The 26538-nt window shown below is 36.9% G+C and overlaps 1 protein-coding gene and 1 long non-coding RNA gene across 5 annotated transcripts in view; one reads left to right on the top strand and one right to left on the bottom strand.

Annotated features, from left to right (window-relative positions):
• The window catches only part of TXNDC16 (thioredoxin domain containing 16), a 144649-nt gene that overhangs the window by 9878 nt on the left and 108233 nt on the right, over positions 1 to 26538 (bottom strand). For 3 of the 4 annotated variants that reach the window (XM_086709752.1, XM_086709753.1, XM_086709754.1), the window contains 2 exons: positions 25262 to 25422; positions 12127 to 12317 (listed from right to left, as the gene is read on the bottom strand). In XM_086709752.1, the coding sequence (XP_086565878.1) occupies positions 12127 to 12317; positions 25262 to 25422 (352 nt within the window). The remainder of the gene's footprint in view (positions 1 to 12126; positions 12318 to 25261; positions 25423 to 26538) is intronic. The other variant, XM_086709755.1, reaches the window with a different exon arrangement.
• Positions 13008 to 14307, top strand: LOC147579958 (uncharacterized). The gene is made up of 2 exons (XR_015252371.1): positions 13008 to 13198; positions 13512 to 14307. It is a non-coding gene; the product is annotated as an uncharacterized LOC147579958 (long non-coding RNA).

Raw genomic sequence — 26538 nt, 5'->3', positions numbered from 1 at the left:
AAATTTAAATGGATGGCACAAGAACAGACACTCAGATCAATGGAACAGAATAGAGAACCTAGAAATGGACCCACAAATGTATGGCCAACTAATCTTTTACAAAGCAGGAAAGAATAGCCAATGGAATAAAGACAGTGGTGCTGGGAAAACTGGACAGCAACATGCAAAAGAATGAACCTGGACAACTTTCTTACACCTACACAAAAATAAACTCAAAGTGGATGAAAGACCTCAATGTAAGACAGGAAGCCATCAAAATCCTTGAGGAGAAAGCAGGCAAAAACCTCTTTGATCTTGGCTGCAGCAACTTCTTACTCAATACGTCTCCGGAGGCAAGGGAAACAAAAGCAAAAATGAACTACTGGGACCTCATCAAAATAAAAAGCTTCTGCTTTTTATTAAAAGCGAAGGAAACGATCAGCAAAACTAAAAGGCAACCGACAGAATGGGAGAAGCTATTTGCAAATGACATTTCAGATAAAGGGTTAGTATCGAGAATCTATAAAGAACTTACCAAACTCAACACCCAAAAAACAAATAATCCAGTGAAGAAATGGGCAAAAGACATGAACAGACACTTCTCCAAGGAAAACATCCAGATGGCCAACCGACACATGAAAAAATGCTCAACATCACTCATCATCAGGGAAATACAAATGAAAACCACAAGGAGATACCACCTTACACCTGTCAGAATGGCTCACATGAACAACTCAGGCAACAATAGATGTTGGCGAGGATGTGGAGAGAGGATCTCTTTTGTATTGTTGGTGGGAATGCAAGCTGGTGCAGCCACTCTGGAAAAGAGTATGGAGGTTCCTCAAAAAACTAAAAATAGAACTACCCTACGATCCAGCAATTGCACTACTAGGCATTTATCCATGGGATACAGGTGTGCTGTTTCAAAGGGACACATGCACCCCCATGTTTATATCAGCACTATCAACAATAGCCAAAGTATGGAAAGAGCCCAAATGTCCATCGATGGACAAATGGATAAAGAAAATTATTTTAAAACATTGGTCAGAACAGAAAAACTGATTTAATCTGATAACATATAAGTAAATTCGCTAACTCTTCATTTAGTAGACATACTTTACCATAAAAAAATTAGAGTGTAGTTGCCCATTTAAAATAATATTTTGAGAAATAAGGAAATGTGCAAGTAAACCTTTAAAAAATAAATTCCAGTGAAAGAATCTCTATACTATTAACATGAAAAAAAATAATGTTGATAAAATACAAACTTGAGCATGTCTCATAAATGAAATAAATACTTTAAAAGCTTAGGAAATTCATATAAATTTAAATTTCCAGAGGCGGAGTAAAAGCTCCAAGAAAAATTTGCATAAATACATATGCAGTTTATCTATACTTGATATATAATTTCCTCATGCAGACTCAATTATATGAAATCCTAGTACATGGTATATAGGCAGGTTATTAAATTTAGGCTACACCTGTAGTTGATATTTAAAATTACTGTTGTGAGGTTAGCAGATTCAAAAGTGACCAACATTTAAAATATTTTCTTCAATATAAGGAATAGGTAAGAGGTAAGAATGTTTGTTGTTTGCAAAATGCAGATAAAGTATGTTTATTAAAGACATTAAGTTATCTTTAAGGAAAGTCCAACTTGAAACATAACAAATACTTAGCATATTTATTTCTAGGTAAGGTAAACACTGCAGCCTAGTGGTCTGACATGATGGCAAAATGCCTGTAGTAGGCATTTCAATTCTGCTACTTATTTGCTAAGAAAACTCTACAAAGGTCCCAATGTTTTCAATTCCAAGTAAAACTGTACTCTCATCATGTATGAATAATAAATGCTTTATCAAATTAGTAATGATAATAATAGTTAACGTTTATTGAGCCTTTACTGTGTACCCAACATTATTCTTTTAATCTTTACAATCCTGTGAAGTAAGTATAATTTTTATCCCAATTTTATAGATGAGAAAATCAAGACCTAAAAAGGCCAACGAACTTGAAGAAGGTTAAATGGAAATCTCAAATAAGAACAGCAAGTTGTCACAATTTTACAGAGATTAAGATGTGCAACAAGCATAGTAAAGCAGACACACGTGGCATTGCATTACAGATTCAGGCTTTTCTGGGAGTAGCTACAACACCCCAATCTCAGATCTGTCTCAAAGAGTGACGACAGCAGGTCCTGTTAGCACAGAAGACAAGACCCAATACACCAAAGTACTACTCAGTTTGCTTCTTTCCTGCTGCAGAGGCTGCAGGAATAATTTAAGAATAGGAACACTGATATAAAGAAATAATGGAAATCAAAGAGTGACTTGGCAAAGGCATTAACAAAATTACAATGGAAGATACACCAGTCTCAGGAAACTAAAAAGAAAATAATTCTGGTTCTTTCCTCTTGGTAATTTTGAGTTGAGGAATCAAAGCCCTACTGACGTTCCTTGAATGAAAGGATCTCTATAAGAATAATGGTAATACTTCAGATTTTACACCTTACAAAGTATTTTTATGTACATTACTTTTACTTGATTTTTAAAATAATTATGTGACATAGAGTAGGAACTATTAATCTCATTTTACAGTTGCAGAGGAGGAAACAAAGACTTGCCTAGAGCCACACCATTAGTAATCAAGGAGGTTGGATAATGAGCTCAGGTTTCTGTACCTTTGAACATCACCACCTTTTTTACTTATTTTTTTTAATTGAAGTACTGTTGACATACAATATTAGTTTCAGGTTACAACAGAATGATTTGACATTCGTATATATTATGAAATGATCACCATACACCTAGTTACCATCTGTCACCATAGAAAATTAGAATATTAACTACATTCCCTATGATGTACTTTTCATCCCCATGACTTATTTTATAACTGAAAGTCTGTACCTCTTAATGCGCTTTGTGTCTTTTGTCCATTCCTCCTCCAATCCCCTCCCCTCTGACAACCAGTTCCGTGTCTGTTATGTTTTTTTAGATTCTACATATAAGTGATATCACACAGTATTTGTGCTCCTCTCTCTTATTTCATTTAGCATCACTCTAGGTCCATTCACGTTGTCACAAATGGCAAGATTTCATTCTTTTTTATGGATGAGCAATATTCCATTGTGTATAAATATCACAACTTCTTTATGGACACTTGGGTTGCATCCATATCTTTGCTATTGTAAATAATGTAAATAATGTAAATAATGCTGCAGTAAACATAGGGGTGCACAGATCTTTTCAAATTAGTGTTTGCAATTTCTTTGGGTAAATACTCAGAACTGAAATTACTAAATCACATGGTATTTTATTTTTAATCTCTTGAGGAATCTCTACACTGTTTTCCACAGTGGCTGTACCAATTTACATTCTCACCAACAGTGAACAAGGGTTTGCTTTTTTCCACATCCTTGCCAATGCTATTTTTTGTCTTTTTGATACTAGCCATTCTGACTAGTATGAGGTGAGATCTCATTGTGGTTTTGATTTGCATTTCCGTGATGATTAGTGACGTTGAACGTTTTTTCATGTGTCTGTTGGCCATTTGTATGTCTTATCTGGAAAAATGTCTAATTAGGCCCTCTGCCCATTTTAAATTGGATTATTTGTTTTCTTGGTGTTGAGATATATGTGTTCATTATATATTTTAGATATTAACTCCTGATCAGATATATCATTTACAATATCATTACAAATATCTTCTCTCATTCATTAGGTTCCCTTTTCATTTGTTGATAGTTTCTTTTGCTGTGCAAAAGCTTTTTAGGTTGATATTGTTACAACTGTTTATTTTACTTTTGTTTCCCTTGCCTGGAGAGACATCTAGAAAAATATTGCTAAGGCTGATGTCCAAGAGTTTACTGCCTATGCTTTTTTTTTTTAAGTTTGTTTTTGAGAGAGAGACCATGTGCATGCACTAGCAGGAGAGGGGCAGAGAAGAGAGGGAGACACAGAATCCAAAACAGGCTCCAGCCTCTGAGCTGTCAGCACAGAGTCTGGTGTGGGGCTCAAACCCACAAACCATGAGATTATGACCTGAGCTGAAGTCAGACACTTAACTGACTGAGCCACCCAGATGCCTCTCCCTATGCTTTCATTTAGGAGTTTTATACATTTAGGTCTTTAATCCATTTTGAGTTTATTTTTGTGTATGGTATAAGAAAGTGATCCAGTTTCATTCTCTGGTATGTAGCTATCTAGTTTTCCTAACAAAATTTATTGAAGAAACTGTCTTTTTCCCATTGTATATTCTGGCCTCATTTGCTGTAGATTAATTCACTATATAAGAGTGGGTTTATTTTTGGGCTCTGTCTTCTGTTCCATTGATCCATGTGTCTGTTTTTGTACCAGTACCATTCTAATATAGCTTTGTAATATTGTTTGAAACCTGACACTGTGATATCTCCAGCTTCGTTTTTCTTTCTCAAGATTGCTTTGGCTGTCTTTTGTGGTTCCATACAGATTTTAGGATTATGTGTTCTAGTTCTGTGAAAATACTATTGGTATTTTGATCCGGACTGCAATGAATCTGTAGATTGCTTTGGGTAGTATGGCCATATTAACAGTATTAATTCCTCCAGTCCATGAGCATGGTATGTCTTTACATTTGTTGTCTTCAATTTCTTTCATCAGTGTCTTCAGAGTACAGGTCTTTTACCTCCTTGGTTAAATTTATCCCTATGTATTTTTTTTTTGGATGCAGATGTAAATGGATTGTTTGCTTAATTTCTCTTTCTGCTAGTTCATAATTAGTATTTAGAAACATAAAAGATTTCTGAATATTAACTTTGTATCCTCCAACTTTATTGAATTCATTTATCAGTTCTAATAGTTTTTTTTGGTAGAGTTTTTAGGGTTTTCTATATATGGTATCAGGTCATCTGTAAATAATGACAGTTTTACTTCCACTTATCAATTTGAATGTCTTTGATTTTTTTTTTTCTTGTCTGATTGCTATAGCTAGGAAAGTGGTGAGAGTGGATGGGCATCTTTTCTTGTTCTTCATCTTAAAGGAAAAGCTTTCAACTTTTCATCATTGAGTATGATGTTAGCTGTGGTTTTGATGTATATGGCCTTTATTATATTGAGGTACATACCCTCTGTACTCATTTTCTTGAGAGTTCATATGAACAGATGTTGAATTTTATCAAATGCTTTTTCTGCATCTATTGAGATGATTACATAATTTTTATCTTTCATTTTTCTAATGTGGCATAGCCTGTTGATTGATTTGCAGATACTGAACCATCCTTGCATCCCTGAAATAAATCCCATTTGACTATGCTGAATGATGCTTTCAATATATTTTAAATTCATTTTGCTAATATTTTGTTACAGATTTTTTCATCTATGTTCATCAGGGATGTTGGTCTGTAATTTTCTTTCTTTTTTTTTTTTTTCTTGTAGCATCTATGTCTGGTTTTGGTATTAGGGTAATGCTAGGCTTATAGAATAAATGTGGAAGAATTCTTTCCTCTTAGACTTTTGGGATACTTTGAAGGATAGATATTAATTCTTTATTTTTCGTAGAATTCACCTGTGAAACCATCTGGTCTAGAACTTTTGTTTGTTGGAAGTTTTTTTATTACTGATTCAATGTTGGTGGAAGTAATCAGTCTATTTAAACTTCCTATTTTTTCCTGGTTTGGTCATGGAAGTTTGTAAATTTCTAGGAATTTATCCATTTCCTCTAGGTTGTCAAATTATTTAGCATATAATTTTTCATGGTAGTCCCTTATAATCCTTTGTATTTCTGTGGTGTTATAACTTCTCTTTCATCCTGAGGGTATTTGAGTCCTCTCTCTCTCTCTCTCTCTGTCTCTCTCTCTCGATGAGTCTGGCTAAAGGTCTATCAATTTTGTTTATCTTTCCAAAGAATCATACCTTAGTTTCATTGATCTTTTCTACTATTTTTTTAGTCTCTACTTCATTTATTTCCACTCTAATCTTTATTATTTCCTTCCTTCCGTAACTTTGGGCTTTGTTCTTTTTCCAGCTCCTTTAGGTATAAGGGTGTATAAGTTTTCTTGTTCCTGAAGTAGGTCTATATTGCTATAGACTGCACTCTTAAAATTATTTTTGCTGCCTCTCAAACATTTTGAACCCATGAGTTTCCATTTTCATTTGTCTCTAGTTTTTTTTTTTTTTTTTTGCTCTTTGATTTCTTTGTTGACCCACTGGTTGTTTGGTGATATGTTGTTTAACCACTATGTGTTTGTGGGGTTTTCTTCCAGCTTTTTTTCCTTCTATTTCTAGTTTCATACCACTGTGGTGGGAAAAATGCATGATATGATTTCATTCTTCTTAAGTTTATTGAGACTTGTTTTGTGTCCTAACCTGTCATCGTTCCTGGAGAATGTTCCATATGTACTTGAAATAAATGTGTATTCTGTTGTTTTGTATAAAATGTTCTGTATATATCTATTAAGTCCATCTAATGGAATATGTCATTCAAACTCATTGTTTCCTTATTGATTTTCAGTCTGGATGATCTTTCCATTGAAGTAACCAGAGTGTTAAAAGTCCCCTACTAGTATTGTATTACTGTCAATTTTTCCCTTTATGTCTGTTAATATTTGCTTTACATAATTAGGTGTTCCTATGTTGGGTGCATAGATATTTACAACTGTTAAATCTTCTTGTTGGGTTGATCCCTTTGTTATTGTTATGCCCTTCACTGTTCCTTTTTACAGTCTTTGTTTTAATGTCTGTATTTCCTGATAGAAGTATTATTACCCCAGTTTCATTTTGTTTCCATTTGCATGAAATACCTTTTTTCAATCTTTCACTTTCAGTCTGCATCTGTAAGTCTGAAGTGAGTCTCTTGTAGGAAATATATAGATGGGTCTTACTTTTTTCATCTATTCAGTTACTCTGTGTCTTTTGATTGGAACATTTTTGCCTACTTAAAGTAGTTATTGAGGGTTGCTTGGCTGGCTCAGTCAGTACAGCATGCAACACTTGATCTTGGGATTGTGTATTCAAGCCCCACAATGGGTGTGGAGATTACTTAGAAATAAAATCTTAAAAAAAATAATTATTGATAGGTGTGTACTTATTGCCATTTTGTTAACATTTTTCTAGTTGTTTTTGTAGTTCCAATATGTTCCTTCATTCTCTTGTCCTCTTTCCTTGTGATTTGATAACTTTCTTTAATGTTAGGATTCCTTTCTCCTTATTTTTTGAGTATCTATTATAGATTTTTGGTTTGTGGTTACCATGAGGTTCATATAAAACACACTCTGTATAAAGTAGTCCATTTTAAATGGATGGTCACTTTAGTTTGAAAACATCCTAAAAGCACTACATGTTTACTAGTTTCTCCCGTCCCAAAGTTTTATGTCTTTGGTGTCATATTATGCATCTTTTTCTTTTGTGTATCCATTAACTAATAACTTTAGAGATGGTAGATTTGACTACTTTTGTCTTTTAATATTCACTCTAGTTATAAGTGACTGATCCACTATCTTTATGTCTGCTTTTAACAGTGAGATTTTTTTCCTTTCATAACTTCCTTCTAGTTATGGCCTTTTCTTTTCCATTTAAATAAGTCTCTTTAACTCTCCTGGTTTACTGGTGATGAACACCTTTAATATTTGTTTGTCTGGCAAATTCTTTGTCTTTCCTTCAACTGTGAATGATAACCTTGCCAAGTAGAGTATTCTGGGTTGAAAGGTTTTCCCTTCAGCACTTTGACTATATTATGCTATTCCCTTCTGGCCTGCAGAGTTTCTGCTGAAAAAATCAGCTGAGAGTTACACATAAGGGAATACCCGTAAGACTAGTTGATTTTCTCTTGCTGCTCTTAAGATTCTCTCTTCATCCTTAATTATTGTCATTTTAATGGTTATGTCTTAGTGTGGACCTCTTTGGATTCACTTGGGGCTCTTTGTGCTTCCTAGATCTGCATGTCTATTTCCTTCCCCAGGTTAGGGAAGTTTTCAGCTATTATTTCTTCAAATGTTTTCTGCCCCTTTCTCCCTCAAGCATCCCATGCCCCCAGAATGCAAATGTTCATCTGCTTGTTGTCTCAGAGATCTATTAAACTATCATCATTTTAATTTTTTCTTTTTGCTTTTCAGCTTGAATGATTTGCACTACCTTTCCATCCATTCTTTGCATTCTCTAATCTACTTTGATTCCCTCTAACATTTTTTTCCTTTCAATTGTATTCTTCAGGTCTGATGGATTCTTTTTTATAGTTTTTTTTTTTTTAGATTCAAGTTTTTATTTACATTCTAGTTACTTAACATAGTGTAATATTAGTTTTAGAAATAAAATTTAGTGATTCATCACTTACATTTAACACCCAGTGCTCAACACAAGTGCCCTTAATATCCATTACTGTTTTAACCCATCCCCCCACCCACCTCTTTATCGGCAACCCTCAATTTGTTCTCTATAGTTAAGAGTTTGTTTTATTGTTTGCCTCTCTTTTTGCTTCCCTATGTTCATCTGTTTCATTTCTTATATTCCACATGAGTGAAATTATATGGTATTTGTCCTTCTCTGACTTATTTCGCTTAGCATAATATACTCTAGCGCCATCCATACTGTTGCAAATGGCAAGATTTCATTTTTTTTGATGACTAATGTTCCATTATATGTATGTATGTATATAAATAGATAGACACACACACACACATTTTCTTTATACATTGATCAGTTAATGGACATTTGAGCTCTTTCCCTAATGTGGCTATTGTTGACAATGCTGCTATAAACATCAAGATGCATATATCCCATCAAATCAATATTTTTATTTCGTCTGGATAAATATCTAGTAGTGTAACTGTTATATTGTAGGGTAGATCTATTTTTAACTTTTAGAGGAACCTTCATACTGTTATCCAGAGTGGCTGCACCAGTTTGCATTTCCAACAATGTTAAGGAGGTTCTCTTTTCTCCACATCCTCACCAACATCTGGTGTTTTGTGTATTGTTAATTTTAGCCATTCTGACAAGTGTGAACTGATACCTCATTGTAGTTTTGATTTGCATTTCCCTGATGATGAGTGATGTTGAGCATCTTTTCCTGTGTCATCTGGATATCTTCTTTGGAAAAATGTCTGTTCATGTCTTCAGGCCATATCTTAACTGGATTATTTGTTTTTTGGGTGTTCAGTTTGATAAGTTATTTATAAATTTTGGATACTAACACATTATCAGATATGTATGTTGCAAGTATTTTCTCTATTCTGTAGGCTACTTTTTAGTATTGCCCATTGTTTCTTTCCCTGTGCAGATTTTTATCTTGATGAAGTCCCAATAGTTCACTTTTATTTTTGTTTTCCTTGCCTCTGGAGATGTCTCTAGCAAGAAGTTGCTATGACTGATGTCACAAAGAGGCTGTGTTCTCCTCTAGGATTTTTGAGGGTTTCCTGTCTCATACTTAGGTCTTTCATCCATTTTGAATTTATTTTTGTGTATGGTATAAAAAACTGGTCCACTTTCTTTTTTTTGCATGTTGCTATCTAGTTTTCCCAACACCATTTGATGAAGAGGCTGTCTTTTTTCCAATGGATATTCCTTCCTGCTTTGTCAAATAGTTGACCATATACTTGTGAGTCCATTTCTGGGCATTTTATTCTATTCTATTGATCTATGTGTCTGTTTTTATGCCAGTACCATACTGTCTTGATCACTACATCTTTGTAACATAACTTAAAGTCTGGAATTGTGATGCCTTCAGGTTTGCTTTTCTTTTTTAAGATTGCTTTGGCTATTTTGCATCTTTTCTGGTTCCATACAAATTTTAGGATTGTTTGTTCTAGCTTTGTGAAAAATGCTAGGGATATTTTGGATCAGTTCTAGCAGGTTTTTGGTGGAATGTTTTGTTGGATTTTCCATACAGAGTATCATGTTGTCTGTGAAGAGTGAAAGTTTGACCTCCTCCTGGACGATTTGGATGTCTTTTATTTGTGTTGTTTGATTGCTGAGGCTAAGATTTCCAAAAATATGTTGAATAACAGTGGTGAGAGTGGACATCCCTGTCTTGTTACTGACCTTGGGGGAAGGCTCTCTGTTTTTCCCCACTAAGGATGATATTAGCATTGGGTCTTTCATATATAGCTTTTATGATTTCGAGGTATGATCCTACTATCCCTACTTTATTAAGTTTTTATCAAGAAAGGATGCTGTATTTTGACAAATGCTTTCTCTGCATCCATTGAGAGGATCATTCAGTTCTTGTCCTTTCTTTTATTGATATGATGAATCATATTGATTGTTTTGTGGATATTGAACCAGCCCTGCCTCCCAGGTATAAATCACTTGGTTGTGGGGAATAATTTTTTTAATGTGTTATTGGATCTGGTTAGCTAATAACTTGTTGAAGATTTTTGCATCCATGTTCATCAGGAAAGTTGGTCTATAGTTCTCCTTTTTAGTGGGGTCTTTGTCTGCTTTTGGCATCAAGGTAATGCTGGCTTCATAGAAAGAGTTTGGAAGTTTTCCTTCCATTTCTATTTTTTGGAACAGCTTCAAGAGAATAGGTATTAACTCTTCCTTAAATTTTTGGTAGAATACCCCTGGAAAGCAATCTGGCCCTGGACTCTGGTTTTTAGGGAACGTTTTGATTACTAATTCAATTTCTTTACTGGTTATGGGTCTGTTCAAATTTTCTTTTTTTTTTTTTTTCTTAATTTTTTTTTTCAACGTTTATTTATTTTTGGGACAGAGAGAGACAGAGCATGAACGGGGGAGGGGCAGAGAGGGAGACACAGAATCGGAAACAGGCTCCAGGCTCTGAGCCATCAGCCCAGAGCCCGACGTGGGGCTCGAACTCACTGACCGCGAGATCGTGACCTGGCTGAAGTCTGAGGCTTAACCGACTGAGCCACCCAGGCGCCCCTCTGTTCAAATTTTCTATTTCTTCCTGTTTCAGAAGACATACAGATGGCCAATCAACACATGAAATAACGCTCCACATCACTCATCATCAGGGAAATACAAATCAAAATCATAATGAGATACCACCTCACACCTGTCAGAATGGCTAACATTAACAACTGATGCAACAACAGATGTTGGTGAGGATGCAGAGAAAACGGATCTCTTTTGCACTGCTGGTGGGAAGCAAACTGGTGCAGCCATTCTAGAAAACAGTATGGAGGCTCTTCAAAAAGCTAAAAACAGAACTACCCTACGACCCAGCAATTGCACTACTAGGTATTTATCCAAGGGATACAGGAGTGCTGATGCACAGGGGCACTTGTACCCCAGTGTTTATAGCAGCACTATCAACAATAGCCAAAGTATGGAAAGAGCCCAAAGGTCCATCTATGGATGAATGGATACAGAAGATGGTGTGTGTGTGTGTGTGTGTATGTGTGTGTGTGTGTACACACAATGGAGTATTACTCAGCAATCAAAAAGAATGAAACCTTGCCATTTGCAACTACATGGATGGAACTAGAGGGTATTATGCTAAGCTAAATTAGAGAAAGACAAATATCATATGACTTCACTCATATGAGGACTTTAAGATACAAAACAGATGAACATAAGGGAAGGAAAGCAAAAATAATATAAAAACAGGGAGGAGAACAAAACATAAGAGACTTATAAATATGGGGAACAAACAGAGGGTTACTGGAGGGGTTGTGGGAGGGGAGATGGGCTAAATGGGTAAGAAGCATTAAGGAATCTACTCCTGAAATCAGTTGCACTATATGCTACCTAACATGGATGTAAAATAAAAAAATAAAAATAAAAACAAGTAAATTCTCAACCCAGATCTATTTTCTTGTGGTTCCAAATTCTGGCTCTGGACTAAAGGAGATGCTGGTTGGAATCTAAGCTTCCTCATTTACTGGCTAATTATGTGACTTTGAACTAGTTATCTTACTCTTCTAGAGTAACAATACTTCCTATGACTCTTAGGAGAATTCATGAGATAACACATGTGAATCACTAAGTATTTAATAAATGTTAGTTACTATCATTAAACTTAATGGTAGTAATTTATGGGAGTAATAAATACCCCCAAAAAGATTGTCCTATGGATAGTTCTATCAACATATTAATATTTAGGATACTTATAAACATTACAATTCAATTAATTTTAGCATTCATTAGTTATAATATAAGTTTAAAAATCTATGAAAATATAGAACTTTGTGTATTAAAACAGAAAACTTACTGATAGGACTCTCAAGTCCTGCTTCTAACTTCTTAAGCCACAGTAAAAGGTTTTGTTCGGTGATTGCCTGTTCTGAAGGAAATTCAAATACCTGGCCACCTGAATGCAGATTCACCACAACAATAAGAGGAAGGGGAGGCAGAGCATTAAAGTATGTCTGTAGGATTCCTCTTCCCGCAGGAGTATTCTTTCTACAAAAGGGAGCAATTGAATATGTTAGTATTTCTTTCTATAATAAAATTATGAAAATAATAGTTTGTATAACATTAAACTTTAAATATAGTATCACATCATTAAGTTTATAAAAAGATGTCCTAAAAACTAAGAGGTCTATAACTATGTTATTAGTAGTCAGATTCTTAAAGAAATGGGCACTGTGTTTCTCTTAGGAGAAAAAAAAGACAGTCAGTGATATTTTCATGAAAGCCAGTCATAGTTCAAAGATTTGTCAATTTAGGTTTGATATAATCATTAGGCTCCTCCCAAAGTTGAGCTAAGTGTCTGATCACATGTCAACTCAAAAATTAAATGGTTACAAACTATAAAATAAGATACCTATAATAAATACTACAAATAAAATTGTTTTTCCTCAGATAAAAAGAGAAAGGGGTTAATTTAAAATTAAAAATACTTTTTAAAATTATGAACAAACATGGAAACCATAACTTTTAAGATACCCAGCTTTCCTGGGGCACCTGGGAGGCTCAGTCAGGTAAGTGTCCAGCTTCAGCTCAGGTCCTGATCTCGCAGTTCATGGGTTGCACTCCCATGTCGGGCTCTGTGCTGATAGCTCAGAACCTGGAGCCTGCTTCGGATTCTATGTCTCCCTTGCTCTCTGCCCCTCCCCCGCTTGCACTCTGTCTTTATCTCTCTCTCAAAAATAAATAAACATTAAACAATTTTTTTAGGGGCTGAAGCACGGAAGATGGTGGCGTAGGAGGAGGCTGGGCTCACCTCATCCTGCTGATCGCTTAGATTCCAACCCACATCTGCCTAAATAAGCCAGAAAACTGCCAGACTAGCAGAACAGACTCTCTGGAGCCAAGCATAAACAAGAGGCCCACGGAAGAAGGTAGGAAAGGTGGAGAGGCGGTGCATGCTACAAGGACTGGTAGGAAGGAGTCAGGGCACTGGAGGGGGAGCCCGTGCGGCAAGGCAGAGCTCCCAAAGTCCGGCTCACAAAAGTAGAGGGGCCGGACTGAGTGAGTTCTGATAGCCAGAGGGACTTAATTTCTGGAATGTTAACAGTCAACAGCTCTGCTCTCCAAGAGCAGGGAGGGCAAGAGGATGCTGGGAGAGAGAGTTGTTGAGCCCTGGAAGACAGAGCTCAGCTGCACAGGGAACAAAGGCAGAGGCAAACACCATTTCCCTCTCCCATCCCCCAGCCAAAATTCCAAAGGGAACCAGTTCCCGTCACCAAACTTGCTTGCACCACGCAAACACCCAACGCTGTGCTTCTGTGCATCCATCCCTCTGACTGGTCTGCCTCCCTCCCGGAGCTGCAGGGCTCCTCCTGCAGGGGACCACCCACTGCAAAGCTAGGTAAGCCTGCCCCTCCTGCCCCTGTGCACCTTGTGGATCAACCCTGGCTAATATGCCCTTGGCCAGATCCCATCGAAGCAGCACCACAAGCCTGGCAGTGTACAAGTAGCCCAGGCAGGGGCCACACCACTCCGCCAGTGAGTCCTGACCCTGGGAGAGGGGAAGATAAGGTTCATACCAGTCTGACTGTGGCCCCAGTGGTGGGCTGGGGGCAGACATCAGGTCTGACTGTGGCCCTGCCAACCAACACAAGTTACTGCCTACAGCACAGGGGAAGTGCCCTGCAGTTTGGAGCTACTGCACGAACTACCCAAAATGACGAAACGGAAGAATTATCCTCAAAAGAAACTCCAGGAAGTAGCAACAGCTAACGAATTGATCAAACCGATTTAAGCAATATAATAGAAAAAGAATTTAGAATAAGAGTCATAAAATTAATCACTGGGTTGGAAAAAACAGAGGACAGCAGAGATCTATTGCTACAGAAATCAAGGGACTAAGAAATAGTCATGAGACATTAAAAAATGTTATAAACGAGGTGCAACATAAATGGAGGTGGCCATAACACGGACTGAAGAGGCAGAGGAGAGAATAGGTGAATTAGAAGATAAAATTATGCTAAAAGAGGAAGCTGAGAGATAAAAAAAAATCCAGGAGTATGAGGGGAGAATTAGAGAACTAAGTAATGCAATCAAACAGAACAATATCTGTATCATAGGAATTCCAGAAGAAGAAGAGAGAAAGAGGATGAAGGTATACTTGAACAAATCATAGATGAGAACTTCCCTGATCTGGGAAAGGAAAAAGGCACTGAAATCCAAATGTCACAGAGAACTAGCTTCAGATGTAACTTGAATCAATCTTCTGCACTACATATCAGTGAAACTGGAAAAATACAAGGATAAAGAGAAAATTGTGAAAGCAGCTAAGGGTAAACAGGCTCTAACTTATAAAGGGAGACCTATAAGACTAGTGGCAGACCTATCTACTGAAACTTGGCAGGCCAGAAAGGAATGGCAGGAAATCTTCAATGTGATGAACAGAAAAAATATGCAGCTGAGAATCCTTTATCTAGCAAGTCTGTCATTCAGAAGAGAAGGAGAGATAAAGGTCTTCCCAAACAAACAAAAACTGAAGGAATTCATCAACACTAAACCAGCCCTACAAGAGATCCTAAGGGGGATTCTGTGAGTGACATGTTGCAAGGACCACAAAGTATCAGAGACATCGCTACAAGCATGAAACCTACAGACACCACAATGACTCTAAATCCATATCTTTGAATAATAACACTGAATGTAAATGGACTCAATGCTCCAACCAAAACACACAGGGTATCAGAATGGATAAAACAACAAGACCCATCTATTTCCTGTCTACAAGAGACTCATTTTAGACCTGAGGACACCTTCAGATTGAAAGTGAGGGGATGGAGAACTATTTATCATGCTACTGGAAGTCAAAAGAAAGCTGCAGTAGCCATACTTACATCAGACAAACTAGACTTTAAATTAAAGGCTGTAACCAGAGATGAAGAAGGGCATTATATAATAATTACAGGGTCTATCCATCAGGAAGAACTAACAATTATAAATGTCTATGTGCCAAATATGGGAGCCCCCAAATATATAAAACAATTATCACAAAAGTAAACAACCTTACTGATAAGAATGTGGTAACTGCAGGGGATTTTAATACCCCACTTACAACTATGGACAGATCATCTAGACACAGGATCAATAAAGAAACAAGGGCCCTGAATAATACATTGGATCTGATGGACTTCACAGATGTATTTAGAACTCTGCATCCCAAAGCAATAGAATATACTTTCTTCTCGAGTGCACATGGAACAGTCTCCAAGATAGATCACATACTGGGTCACAAAACAGCCCTTCATAAGTATAAAAGAATTGAGATCATACCATGCACACTTTCAGACCACAATGCCATGAAACTTGAAATCAGCCACAGGAAAAAAGTCTGAAAACCTCCAAAAGCTTGGAGGTTAAAGAACACACTACTAAAGAATGAATAGGTCCAACAGGCAATTAGAGAAGAAATTAAACAATATATGGAAACAAATGAAAATGAAAATACAACAATCCAAATGCTTTGGGATGCAATGAAGGCAGTCCTGAGAGGAAAATACATTGCAATCCAGGCCTATCTCAAGAAACAAGAAAAATTCCAAATACAAAATCTAACAGCACACCTAAAGGAAATAGAAGCAGAACAGCAAAGGCAGCGTAAACCCCGCAGAAGAAGAGAAATAATAGAGATCAGAGCAGAAATAAACAATATAGAATCTAAAAAAACTGTAGAGCAGATCCAGGAAACCAAGAGTTGGTTTTTTGAAAAAATAAACAAAATTGACAAACCTCTAGCCAGGCTTCTCAAAAAGAAAAGGGAGATGACCCAAATAGATAAAATCATGAATGAAAATGGAATTATTACAACCAATCCCTCAGATATACAAACAATTATCAGGGAATACTATGAAAAATTATATGCCAACAAATTGGACAACCTGGAAGAAATGGACGAATTCCTAAACACCCACACTCTTCCAACTTCAATTAGGAGGAAATAGAAAGCTTGAACAGACCCATAACCAGCAAAGAAATTGAATCGGTTATCAAAAATCTCCCAACAAATAAGAGTCCAGGACCAGATGGCTTCCCAGGGGAGTTCTACCAGACGTTTAAAGCAGAGATAATACCTATTCTTCTCAAGCTATTCCAAGAAATAGAAAGGGAAGGAAAACTTCCAGACTCAATCTATGAAGCCAGTATTACTTTGATTCCTAAACCAGACAGAGACCCAGTAAAAAAAGAGAACTACAGGCCAATATCCCTGATGAATATGGATGCAAAAATTCTCAACAAGATACTAGCAAATCAAATTCAACAGCATATAAAAAGAGTTATTCACCATGATCAAGTGGGATTCATTCCTGGGCTGCGGGGCTGGTTCAACATTCGCAAATCAATCAATGTGATACATCACATTAATAAAAGAAAAGATAAGAACCATATGATCCTGTCAATCGATGCAGAAAAGGCCTTTGACAAAATCCAGCACCCTTTCTTAATAAAAACCCTTGAGAAAGTCGGGATAGAAGGAACATATTTAAACATCATAAAAGCCATTTATGAAAAGCCCACAGCTAACATCATCCTCAATGGGGAAAAACTGAGAGCTTTTTCCCTGAGATCAGGAACATGACAGGGATGCCCACTCTCACCGCTGTTGTTTAACATAGTGTTGGAAGTTCTAGCATCAGCAGACAACAAAAGGAAATCAAAGGCATCAAAATTGGCAAAGATGAACTCAGGTTTTCACTTGTTGCAGATGACATGATACTATACATGGAAAATCCGATAGACTCCACCAAAAGTCTGCTAGAACTGATACATGAATTCAGCAAAGTTGCAGGATACAAAATCAATGTAGAGAAATAAGTTGCATTCTTATGCACTAACAATGAAGCAACAGAAAGACAAATAAAGAAACTGATCCCATTCACAATTGCACCAAGAAGCATAAAATACCTAGGAATAAATCTAACCAAAGATGTAAAAAATCTGTATGCTGAAGACTATAGAAAGCTTATGAAGGTAATTGAAGAAGATATAAAGAAATGGAAAGACATTCCCTGCTCATGGATTGGAAGAATAAACATTGGCAAAATGTCAATACTACTCAAAGATATCTGCACATTCAATGCAATCCCAATCAAAATTGCACCAGCATTCTTCTTGAAGCTAGAACAAGTAATCCTAAAATTCATGTGGAACCACAAAAGGCCCCGAATAGCCAAAGGAATTTTGAAGAAGAAGACCAAAGCAGGAGGCATCACAATCCCAGACTTTAGCCTTTACTACAAAGCTGTCATCATAAAGACAGCATAGTATTGGCACAAAAACAGACACATAGACCACTGGAATAGAATAGAAACCCCAGAACTAGACCCACAAACATATGGCCAACTAATCTTTGACAAAGCAGGAAAGAACATCCAATGGAAAAAAGACAGTCTCTTTAACAAATGGTGCTGGGAGAACTGGACAGCAACATGCAGAAGGTTGAAACTAGACCACTTTCTCACACCATTCACAAAAATAAACTCAAATGGATAAAAGACCTGAATGTGAGACAGGGAACCATCAAAACCCTAAAGGACAAAGCAGGAAAAGACCTCTCTGACCTCAGCCGTAGCAATCTCTTACTCGACACATCCCCAAAGGCAAGGGAATTAAAAGCAAAACTGAATTACTGGGACCTTATGAAGATAAAAAGCTTCTGCAGTGCAACGGAAAAACCAACAAAACTAAAAGGCAACCAACGGAATGGGAAAAGATATTTGCCAATGACATATCGGACAAAGGGCTAGTATGCAAAATCTATAAAGAGCTCACCAAACTCCACACCTGAAAAACAAATAATCCAGTGAAGAATGGGCAGAAAACATGAATAGACACTTCTCTAAAGAAGACATCCAGATGGCCAACAGGCACATGAAAAGATGCTCAACGTCACTCCTCATCAGGGAAATACAAATCAAAACCACACTCAGATATCACCTCACGCCAGTCAGAGTGGCCAAAATGAACAAATCAGGAGACTAAAGATGCTGGAGAGGATGTGGAGAAACGGAACCCTCTTGCACTGTTGGTGGGAATGCAAACTGGTGCAGCCACTCTGGAAAACAGTGTGGAGGTTCCTCAAAAAACTAAAAATAGACCTACCCTATGACCCAGCAGTAGCACTGCTAGGAATTTACCCAAGGGATACAGGAGTACTGATGCATAGGGGCACTTGTACCCCAATGTTTATAGCAGCACTCTCAACAATAGCCAAATTATGGAAAGAGCCTAAATGTCCATCAACTGATGAATGGATAAAGAAATTGTGGTTTATATACACAATGGAGTATTACATGGCAATGAGAAAGAACAAAATATGGCCCTTTGTAGCAACGTGGATGGAACTGGAGAGTGTGATGCTAAGTGAAATAAGCCATACAGAGAAAGACAGATACCATATGTTTTCACTCTTATGTGGATCCTGAGAAACTTAACAGAAATCCACGGGGGAGGGGTAGGAAGAAAAAAAAGAGGTTAGAGTGGGAGAGAGCCAAAGCATAAGAGACTCTTAAAAACGGAGAACAAACTGAGGATTGATGGGGGTGGGAGGGTGGGGAGGGTGGGTGATGGGTATTGAGGAGGGCACCTTTTGGGATGAGCACTGGGTGTTGTATGGAAACCAATTTGACAATAAATTTCATATATTGGAAAAAAAATAAAAAAACTAAAGGAAATAGAAGCAGTACAGCAAGGACACCCCAAAGCCAGCAGAAGAAAAGAAATAATAAAGATCAGAGCAGAAATAAACTATATAGAATCTAAAAAAAAACCTGTAGAGCAGATCAACGAAACCAAGAGTTGTTTTTTTGAAAAAATAAACAAAATTGATAAACCTCTAGCCAGGCTTCTCAAAAAGAAAAGGGAGATGACCCAAATAGATAAAATCATGAATGAAAATGGAATTATTACAACCAATCCCTCAGAAATACAGCAATTATCAGGGAATACTATGAAAAATTATATGCCAACAAACTGGACAACCTGGAAGAAATGGACAAATTCCTAAACAGCCACACACTTCCAAACCTCAAACAGGAGGAAATAGAAAGCTTGAACAGACCTGTAACCAGCAAAGAAATTCAATCAGTTATCAAAATCTCCCAACAAATAAGAGTCCAGGACCAGATGGCTACCCACGGGAATTCTACCAGACATTTAAAGCAGAGATAATACCTATCCTTCTCAAGCTGTTCCAAAAAATAGAAAGGGAAGGAAAACTTCCAGACTCATTCTATGTAGCCAGCATTACTTTGATTCCCAAACCAGACAGAGACCCAGCAAAAAAGGAGAACTACAGGCCAATAACCCTGATGAATATGGATGCAAAAATTCTCAACAAGATACTAGCAAATCGAATTCAACAGCATATAAAAAGAATTATTCACCATGATCAAGTGGGATTCATTCCCAGGCTGCAGGGTGGTTCAACATATGCAAATCAATCAATGTGATACATCACATTAATAAAAGAAAAGAACCATATGATCCTGTCAATCGATGCAGAAAAAGCAATTGACAAAATTCATCCTTTCTTAATAAAACCCCTTGAGAAAGTCGGGATAGAAGGAACATATTTAAACATCATAAAAGCCATTTATGAAAAGCCCACAGCTAACATCATCCTCAATGGGGAAAAATTGAGAGCTTTCCCTTGAGATCAGGAACACGACAGGGATGTCCACTTTCACCACTGTTGTTTAACATAGTGTTGGAAGTTCTAGCATCAGCAATCAGACAACAAAAGGAAATCAAAGGCATCAAAATTGGCAAAGATGAACTCAGGTTTTCACTTGTTGCAGATGACATGATATTATACATGGAAAACCCAATAGACTCCACCAAAAGTCTGCTAGAACTGATACATGAATTCAGCAAAGTTGCAGGATACAAAAGTATGTACAGAAATCAGTTGCATTCTTATACAGTAATAATGAAGCAACAGAAAGACAAATAAAGAAACTGATCCCATTCACAATTTCACCAAGAATCATAAAATACCTAGGAATAAACCTAGCCAAAGATGTAAAAGATCTGTATGCTGAAAACTATAGAAAGCTTATGAAGGTAATTGAAGAAGACACAAAGAATCGGAAAAACATTCCATGCTCATGGATTGGAAGAATAAGTATTGTTAAAATGTCAATACAATCTACACAAAGCAATCTACACATTCAATGCAATCCCAATAAAAATTGCACCAGCATTCTTCTCAAAACTAGAACAAGCAATCCTAAAATTTGTATGGAACCACAAAAGACCCCAAATAGCCAAAATAATATTGAAGAAGAAGACCAAAGCAGGAGGCATCACAATCCCAGACTTTAGCCTCTACTACAAAGGTGTAATCATCAAGACAGCATGGTATTGGCACAAAAACAGACACATAGACCAACGGAATAGAATAGAGAACCCAGAATTGGTCCACAAAAGTGTGGCCAACTAATCTTTGACAAAGCAGGAAAGAATATCCAATAGAAAAGACAGTCTCTGTAACAAATGGTGCTAGGAGAACTGGACAGCAACATGAAGAAGAATGAAACTAGTCCACTTTCTTACACCATTCACAAAAATAAACTCAGAATGGAAAAAGGACATGAATGTGAGACAGGAAACCATCAAAACCCTAGAGGACAAAGCAGGAAGGAACGTCTCTGACCTCAGCTGCAGCAATTTCTTACTTGACACATCCCCAAAGGCAAGGGAATTAAAAGCAAAAATGAACTATAGTGACCTCATCAAGATAAAAAGTTTCTGCATTGCAAAGGAAACAATCACCAAAACTAAAAGGCAATGGACAGAATGGGAAAAGATATTTGCAAATGACACATCAGATAGAGGCTAATATCCAAAATCTATAAAGAACTCACCAAACTCCACACCTGAAAAACAAATAATCCAGTGAAGGGGCAGAAAACATGAATAGACACTTCTCTAAAGAAGACATCCAGATGGCCAACAGGCACAAGAATAGATGCTCAACGTCACTCCTCATCAGGGAAATACAAATCAAAACCACACGGAGATACCACCTCACGCCAGTCAGAGTGGCCAAAATGAACAAATCAGGAGACTAAAGATGCTGGAGAGGATGTGGAGAAACGGGAACCCTCTTGCACTGTTGGTGGGAATGCACACTGGTGCAGCTGCTCTGGAAAACGGTGTGGAGTTTTCTCAAAAAATTAAAAATAGATCTACCCTATGACCCAGCAATTGCACTAGTAGGTATTTATCCAAGGGATACAGGAGTGCTGATGTAGAGGGGCACTTGTACCCCAATGTTTATAGCAGCACTTTCAACAATAGCCAAATTATGGAAAGAACCTAAATATCCATCAACTAATGAATGGATAAAGAAATTTTGGTTTATATATACAATGGAGTACTACATGGCAATGAGAAAGAATGAAATATGGTCTTCTGTAGCAACGTGGACGGAACTGGAGAGTGTTTTGCTAAGTGAAATAAGTCATACAGAGAAAGACATACCATATGTTCTCACTCTTACGTGGATCCTGAGAAACTTAAAAGATCATGGAGGATGGGAACGGGGAAAAAAAAAAAAGTTAGGGAGGGAGCCAAAGCATAAGAGACTCTTAAAAACAGAATAAACTGAGGGTTGATAGGTGGTGGGAGGGAGGGGAAAGAGGGTGATGGGCAGTGAGGAGGGCACCTGTTGGGATGAGCACTGGGTGTTGTATGGAAACCAATTTAAAAATGAATTTCATATTAAAAACATATTTTTAGGGGCGCCTGCGTGGCTCAGTTGGTTGAGTGTCCGACTTGAGCTCAGGTCATGATCTCACAGTCCATGAGTTCAAGCCCCACATCAGATACTGTGCTGACAGCTCAGAGCCTGGAAACTGCTTCAGTTTTTCTGTCTCCCTCTCTCTCTGCCCCTCTCCCGAGGCACTCTGTTTCTCTCTCTCTCAAACATTAAAAAAAAAAAAAAAAAAAATTTTTTTAAGATGCCCAGCTTTCCTGAAACATCACATTCCACATTATGGAAAATAGTGTTTTAATGTGAGATACCTACAAAGATAATTACCCTGGGGGAAATTTGTCTTAAGCAGTAGACTGTCAGTGAACTCTTCATAGAAAAAAATGTACACTGCCTCATTCTTCTAATTTTTCAAATAAATTAAAAATGAACTTTTCATGTAATGCATTTGAACAATGGATAGTGTGTAGATATGTGAACTGTGTTCACAGACATTAAATGTACACTCACACTCCTTCTCTCTCAAAATAAATAAAAATATAGAAAAAAGAAAGGAAGAAAAATGCCAAAGTATCACAATGTTTATTTTTCTGTATTTGCCAAATTTTCCTCAATGGACATCAATTAATTTTTTTTAAGTTTGTTTATTTTTAGAGAGAGAGCACACAAATGAGATAGGGGCAGAGAGAGAGAATTCCAGGTAGACTCCACACTGTCAGCACAGAGCTCGATGCCAGGCTCAGTCTTACAAACCATGAGATCATGACTTGAACCAAAGCCAGACACTTAGCCCGTTGAGACATGCAGGGACTCAAATTACTTTAAAAATGAGAAAAATTACTACGTCTCAAAATCTGCATGACATGAAAGCAAAGGCAACAAAAGTAAAACAAATAAGTGGGACTACATCCAATTAAAAAGCTTCTGCATATGGGTACCTGGATGGCTCAGTCGACTGAGCTTCTGACACCTGATTTGGGCTCAGGTCATGATCCCAGGGTCAAGGGATTGAGTGCCAAGTCAGGCTTTGTGCTGAGCATGGAGCCTGCTTAAGATTCTCTCTCTCTCTCTCTCTCTCTCTCTCTCTCTCTCTCTCTCCCCCCTTTCCCCCACTCGCTCGTTCTCAAAATCTTCTATAGACAAAGGAAACCATCAACTAAAATAAAAGGTAAACTTTGGAACGAGAGAAAATACTTGCAAATCACATATGTGGTAAGGGGTGAATATCTAAATGAGGGAAGAACTCACATAACAGCAAAAAACACCAATAATCTAATTAAAAATGGGCAGAGGAACTGAATAGACATTTTTACAAAGAAGACATAAAGTATGGCCAAAAGGTACATGAAAAGATGTTCAAGATGAGTAATATTAAGGAAATTCAAACCAAAACCACAATGAGATATCACCTCAAACCTGTTAATATGGCTGGTATCAAAAAGACAAACGATAACAAGTATTGTTGAGGATGTGAACAAAAGGGAACCTTCAAGAACTGGTGGTAGGAATTTATATTGGTGCAACCACTGTTGAAAACAGAGGAGGTTCCTCAAGAAATTGAAAACAGAACTACCATATGACCTAGCAATTCTACTTCTGGGTATGTAGCCAAAGGATATAAAAACAAGACAGTAAAGAAATGCATGCATTCCCATGCTTATTGCAGCATTATTTGCAACAGCCAAGATACAGAAACAACCTAAGTGTCTGTCAACAAATGAATGGGTAAAGATGGAATATTATTCAGCCATGAAAAAGAAGAAAATCCTGCCATTTGCTACAACATGGACTCAGGGCATTCCACCAAGTGAAATAAGGCAGACATAGAAAGACAAATACTTCTACATGAAAAGTCTAAAAAAGTCAAACTCACAGAAACAGAAGAAAAGTGGTTGCTGGGGACTGGGGGTTGGGAGAAATAGGAAGAAGATGGGAAAAGGAACAAACTCTCAGCTACAAGATGAATAAGGTCTGATAATCTCATGTATAAATGGTGACTACAGTTGGTAATGCTATATAGTTGAAATTTGCTAAGACAACAAAACTTAAATCTTAGTCCCCCTCCCCCTGAAAATTAAACATATATATATATACATTTTTAAAGTCCCCTGCAATTACCACATTCTTATCAGTAAGGTTGTTTACTTTTGTGATGAATTGTTTTATATATTTGGGGCTCCCGTATTTGGCGCACAGACATTTATAACTGTTAGCTCTTCCTGATGGATAGACCCTGTAATTACTATATAATGCCCTTCTTCATCTCTTGTTACAGCCTTTAGTTTAAAGTCTAGTTTGTCGGGGCGCCTGGGTGGCGCAGTCGGTTAAGCGTCCGACTTCAGCCAGGTCACGATCTCGCGGTTTGTGAGTTCGAGCCCCGCGTCAGGCTCTGGGCTGATGGCTCGGAGCCTGGAGCCTGTTTCCGATTCTGTGTCTCCCTCTCTCTCTGCCCCTCCCCCGTTCATGCTCTGTCTCTCTCTGTCCCAAAAATAAATAAACGTTGAAAAAAAAAAAAAATAAATAAATAAATAAAAATAAAGTCTAGTTTGTCTGATATAAGTATGGCTACTGCAGCTTTCTTTTGACTTCCAGTAGCATGATAGATAGTTCTCCATACCCTCACTTTCAATCTGAAGGTGTCCTCAGGTCTAAAATGAGTCTCTTGTAGACAGCAAATAGATGGGTCTTGTTTTTTTATCCATTCTGATACCCTATGTCTTTTGGTTGGCACATTTAGTCCATTTACATTCAGTGTTATTATAGAAAGATATGGGTTTAGAGTCATTGTGATGTCTGTATGTTTTATGCTTGTAGCGATGTCTCTGGTACTCTGTCTCACAGGATCCCCCTTAGGATCTCTTGTAGGGCATATATATACATTTTTAAATGTTTGATGTAATGAATATGTTACTTAGATGGAGGAATCCTTTCAAAATGTATACATGTATCAAATCACCACAATGTACACTTTAAATATCCTAAAATTTTGTCAATTACACCTCAATGGATCTGAAAAAAAAAATACCAGTCAACAAAATAAAATTCATCGTAGAAAAGAATTCAATCTAAAACAAGGTCATCTTTTAGTTACTAAAATATCCTGATAATATATACACTGGTCCCATATTAACTCCAAAGGTACAGTTAGAGACTTTCATTTCCTAATGAAAATGTAGTAATTACAGTTCCTTACCTTTTGCATATTAAAAAATAAAAATATACTTACAGATTTAACCAGCAAGGGGTAAGTGAATCCAAGTGTTTCTCTTTTACCAGCGTCAATATTGCTTTTGTATACTGAGGATTTATGCTGCCATCACTGAATAAAATAAGTAATGGTTTCTGAAGTCTTAAATAAACGGGAAGGTTTTCCACAGTTATTTCTGGCTATTAAAAAAAAAAAGAAAACATGGAAAATGATGAGGCATAAAATAGAAAATAATGTTCAGATCAGTCATGCAAGTTTAGTCTATAAAATGTAATTAAAACATATTTTAAGTGGAGATTTTGCTTTACTGACTAAACCTGTAACTATCAAGAGCTTTTCATTTTTTTACAATTTTTAAAAATGTTTATCTTTGGGAGAGACTGACAGAGAGAAAGGGAGGGAGAAAGCAGGGTAGGAGCAGAGAGAGAGAGAGAGACACACACACACACAGAATCTGAAGTAGTCTCCAGGCTCTGAGCTGTCGGCACAGAGCCTGACGCAGGGCTCAAACCCACAAACCACCAGATCATAACCTGAGCCAAAGTTGTACGCTTAACCGACTGAGTCACCCAGGCACCCCTCAAGAGCTTTTTATTTAAGCCCACTTTATCTTAATGAGTTATTTAAAAAAAAAAAAAGTACTAATTTCAAAATAACTTAAACTCCCTGTTTTACAAGGATGTAACACTTCTAATAACTTCTTATGCTAAAATCTGGACCAGATTAGCCAACATGTGACATATGACAAACAAAACTCCTATTGTATCTAACATAAAATTTTTGAAAAAAGAAATGCTGATATTTAAAGATATCTTTCAACATCTGTGATTCCTTAAAAATCTTATTTTGTTTCAATATTATAAATTTTAGTGTAATTAATATTATAAAAAACATGTTTAAACAAATAAAAATATCAGTCTCATTTCTTTTCTTTTCTTTTTTTTTTTTGGTTTAAGCTAAATACCAGGCTCTGGTATGTAGTTTTCCTTATTTAGTTCTCAGAGCCACTTTCCTCTGTCAGTTCTCATTTTTCTTCTAATTCTTTCTCTCACACACTCAAAATCCTCTTCTTATACGTTCCTCTTTCATGACTTAGATCTTAGATCCTCTCTTCTCCAAATTTCCCTATGTTGTCTTCTTATATTAACTATTATCTTTCATCATCTTTTATCTTCTATATGAGTTCCATCCCCTTCATAAAATTGACACATCTCATCAGACTAGCAGATCTCCTCACTCTGAACAGATTTGAAACATTAAGGGAGATAGAGCCACCTGAACTACAAAGCTCAAGA

This window comes from Puma concolor, chromosome B3 (assembly GCF_028749965.1).
Source record: "Puma concolor isolate L17-30 chromosome B3, mPumCon1.1.hap2, whole genome shotgun sequence".
Lineage (NCBI taxonomy): Eukaryota > Metazoa > Chordata > Mammalia > Carnivora > Felidae > Puma > Puma concolor.
This window is presented reverse-complemented; position numbering and strand designations above follow the sequence as displayed.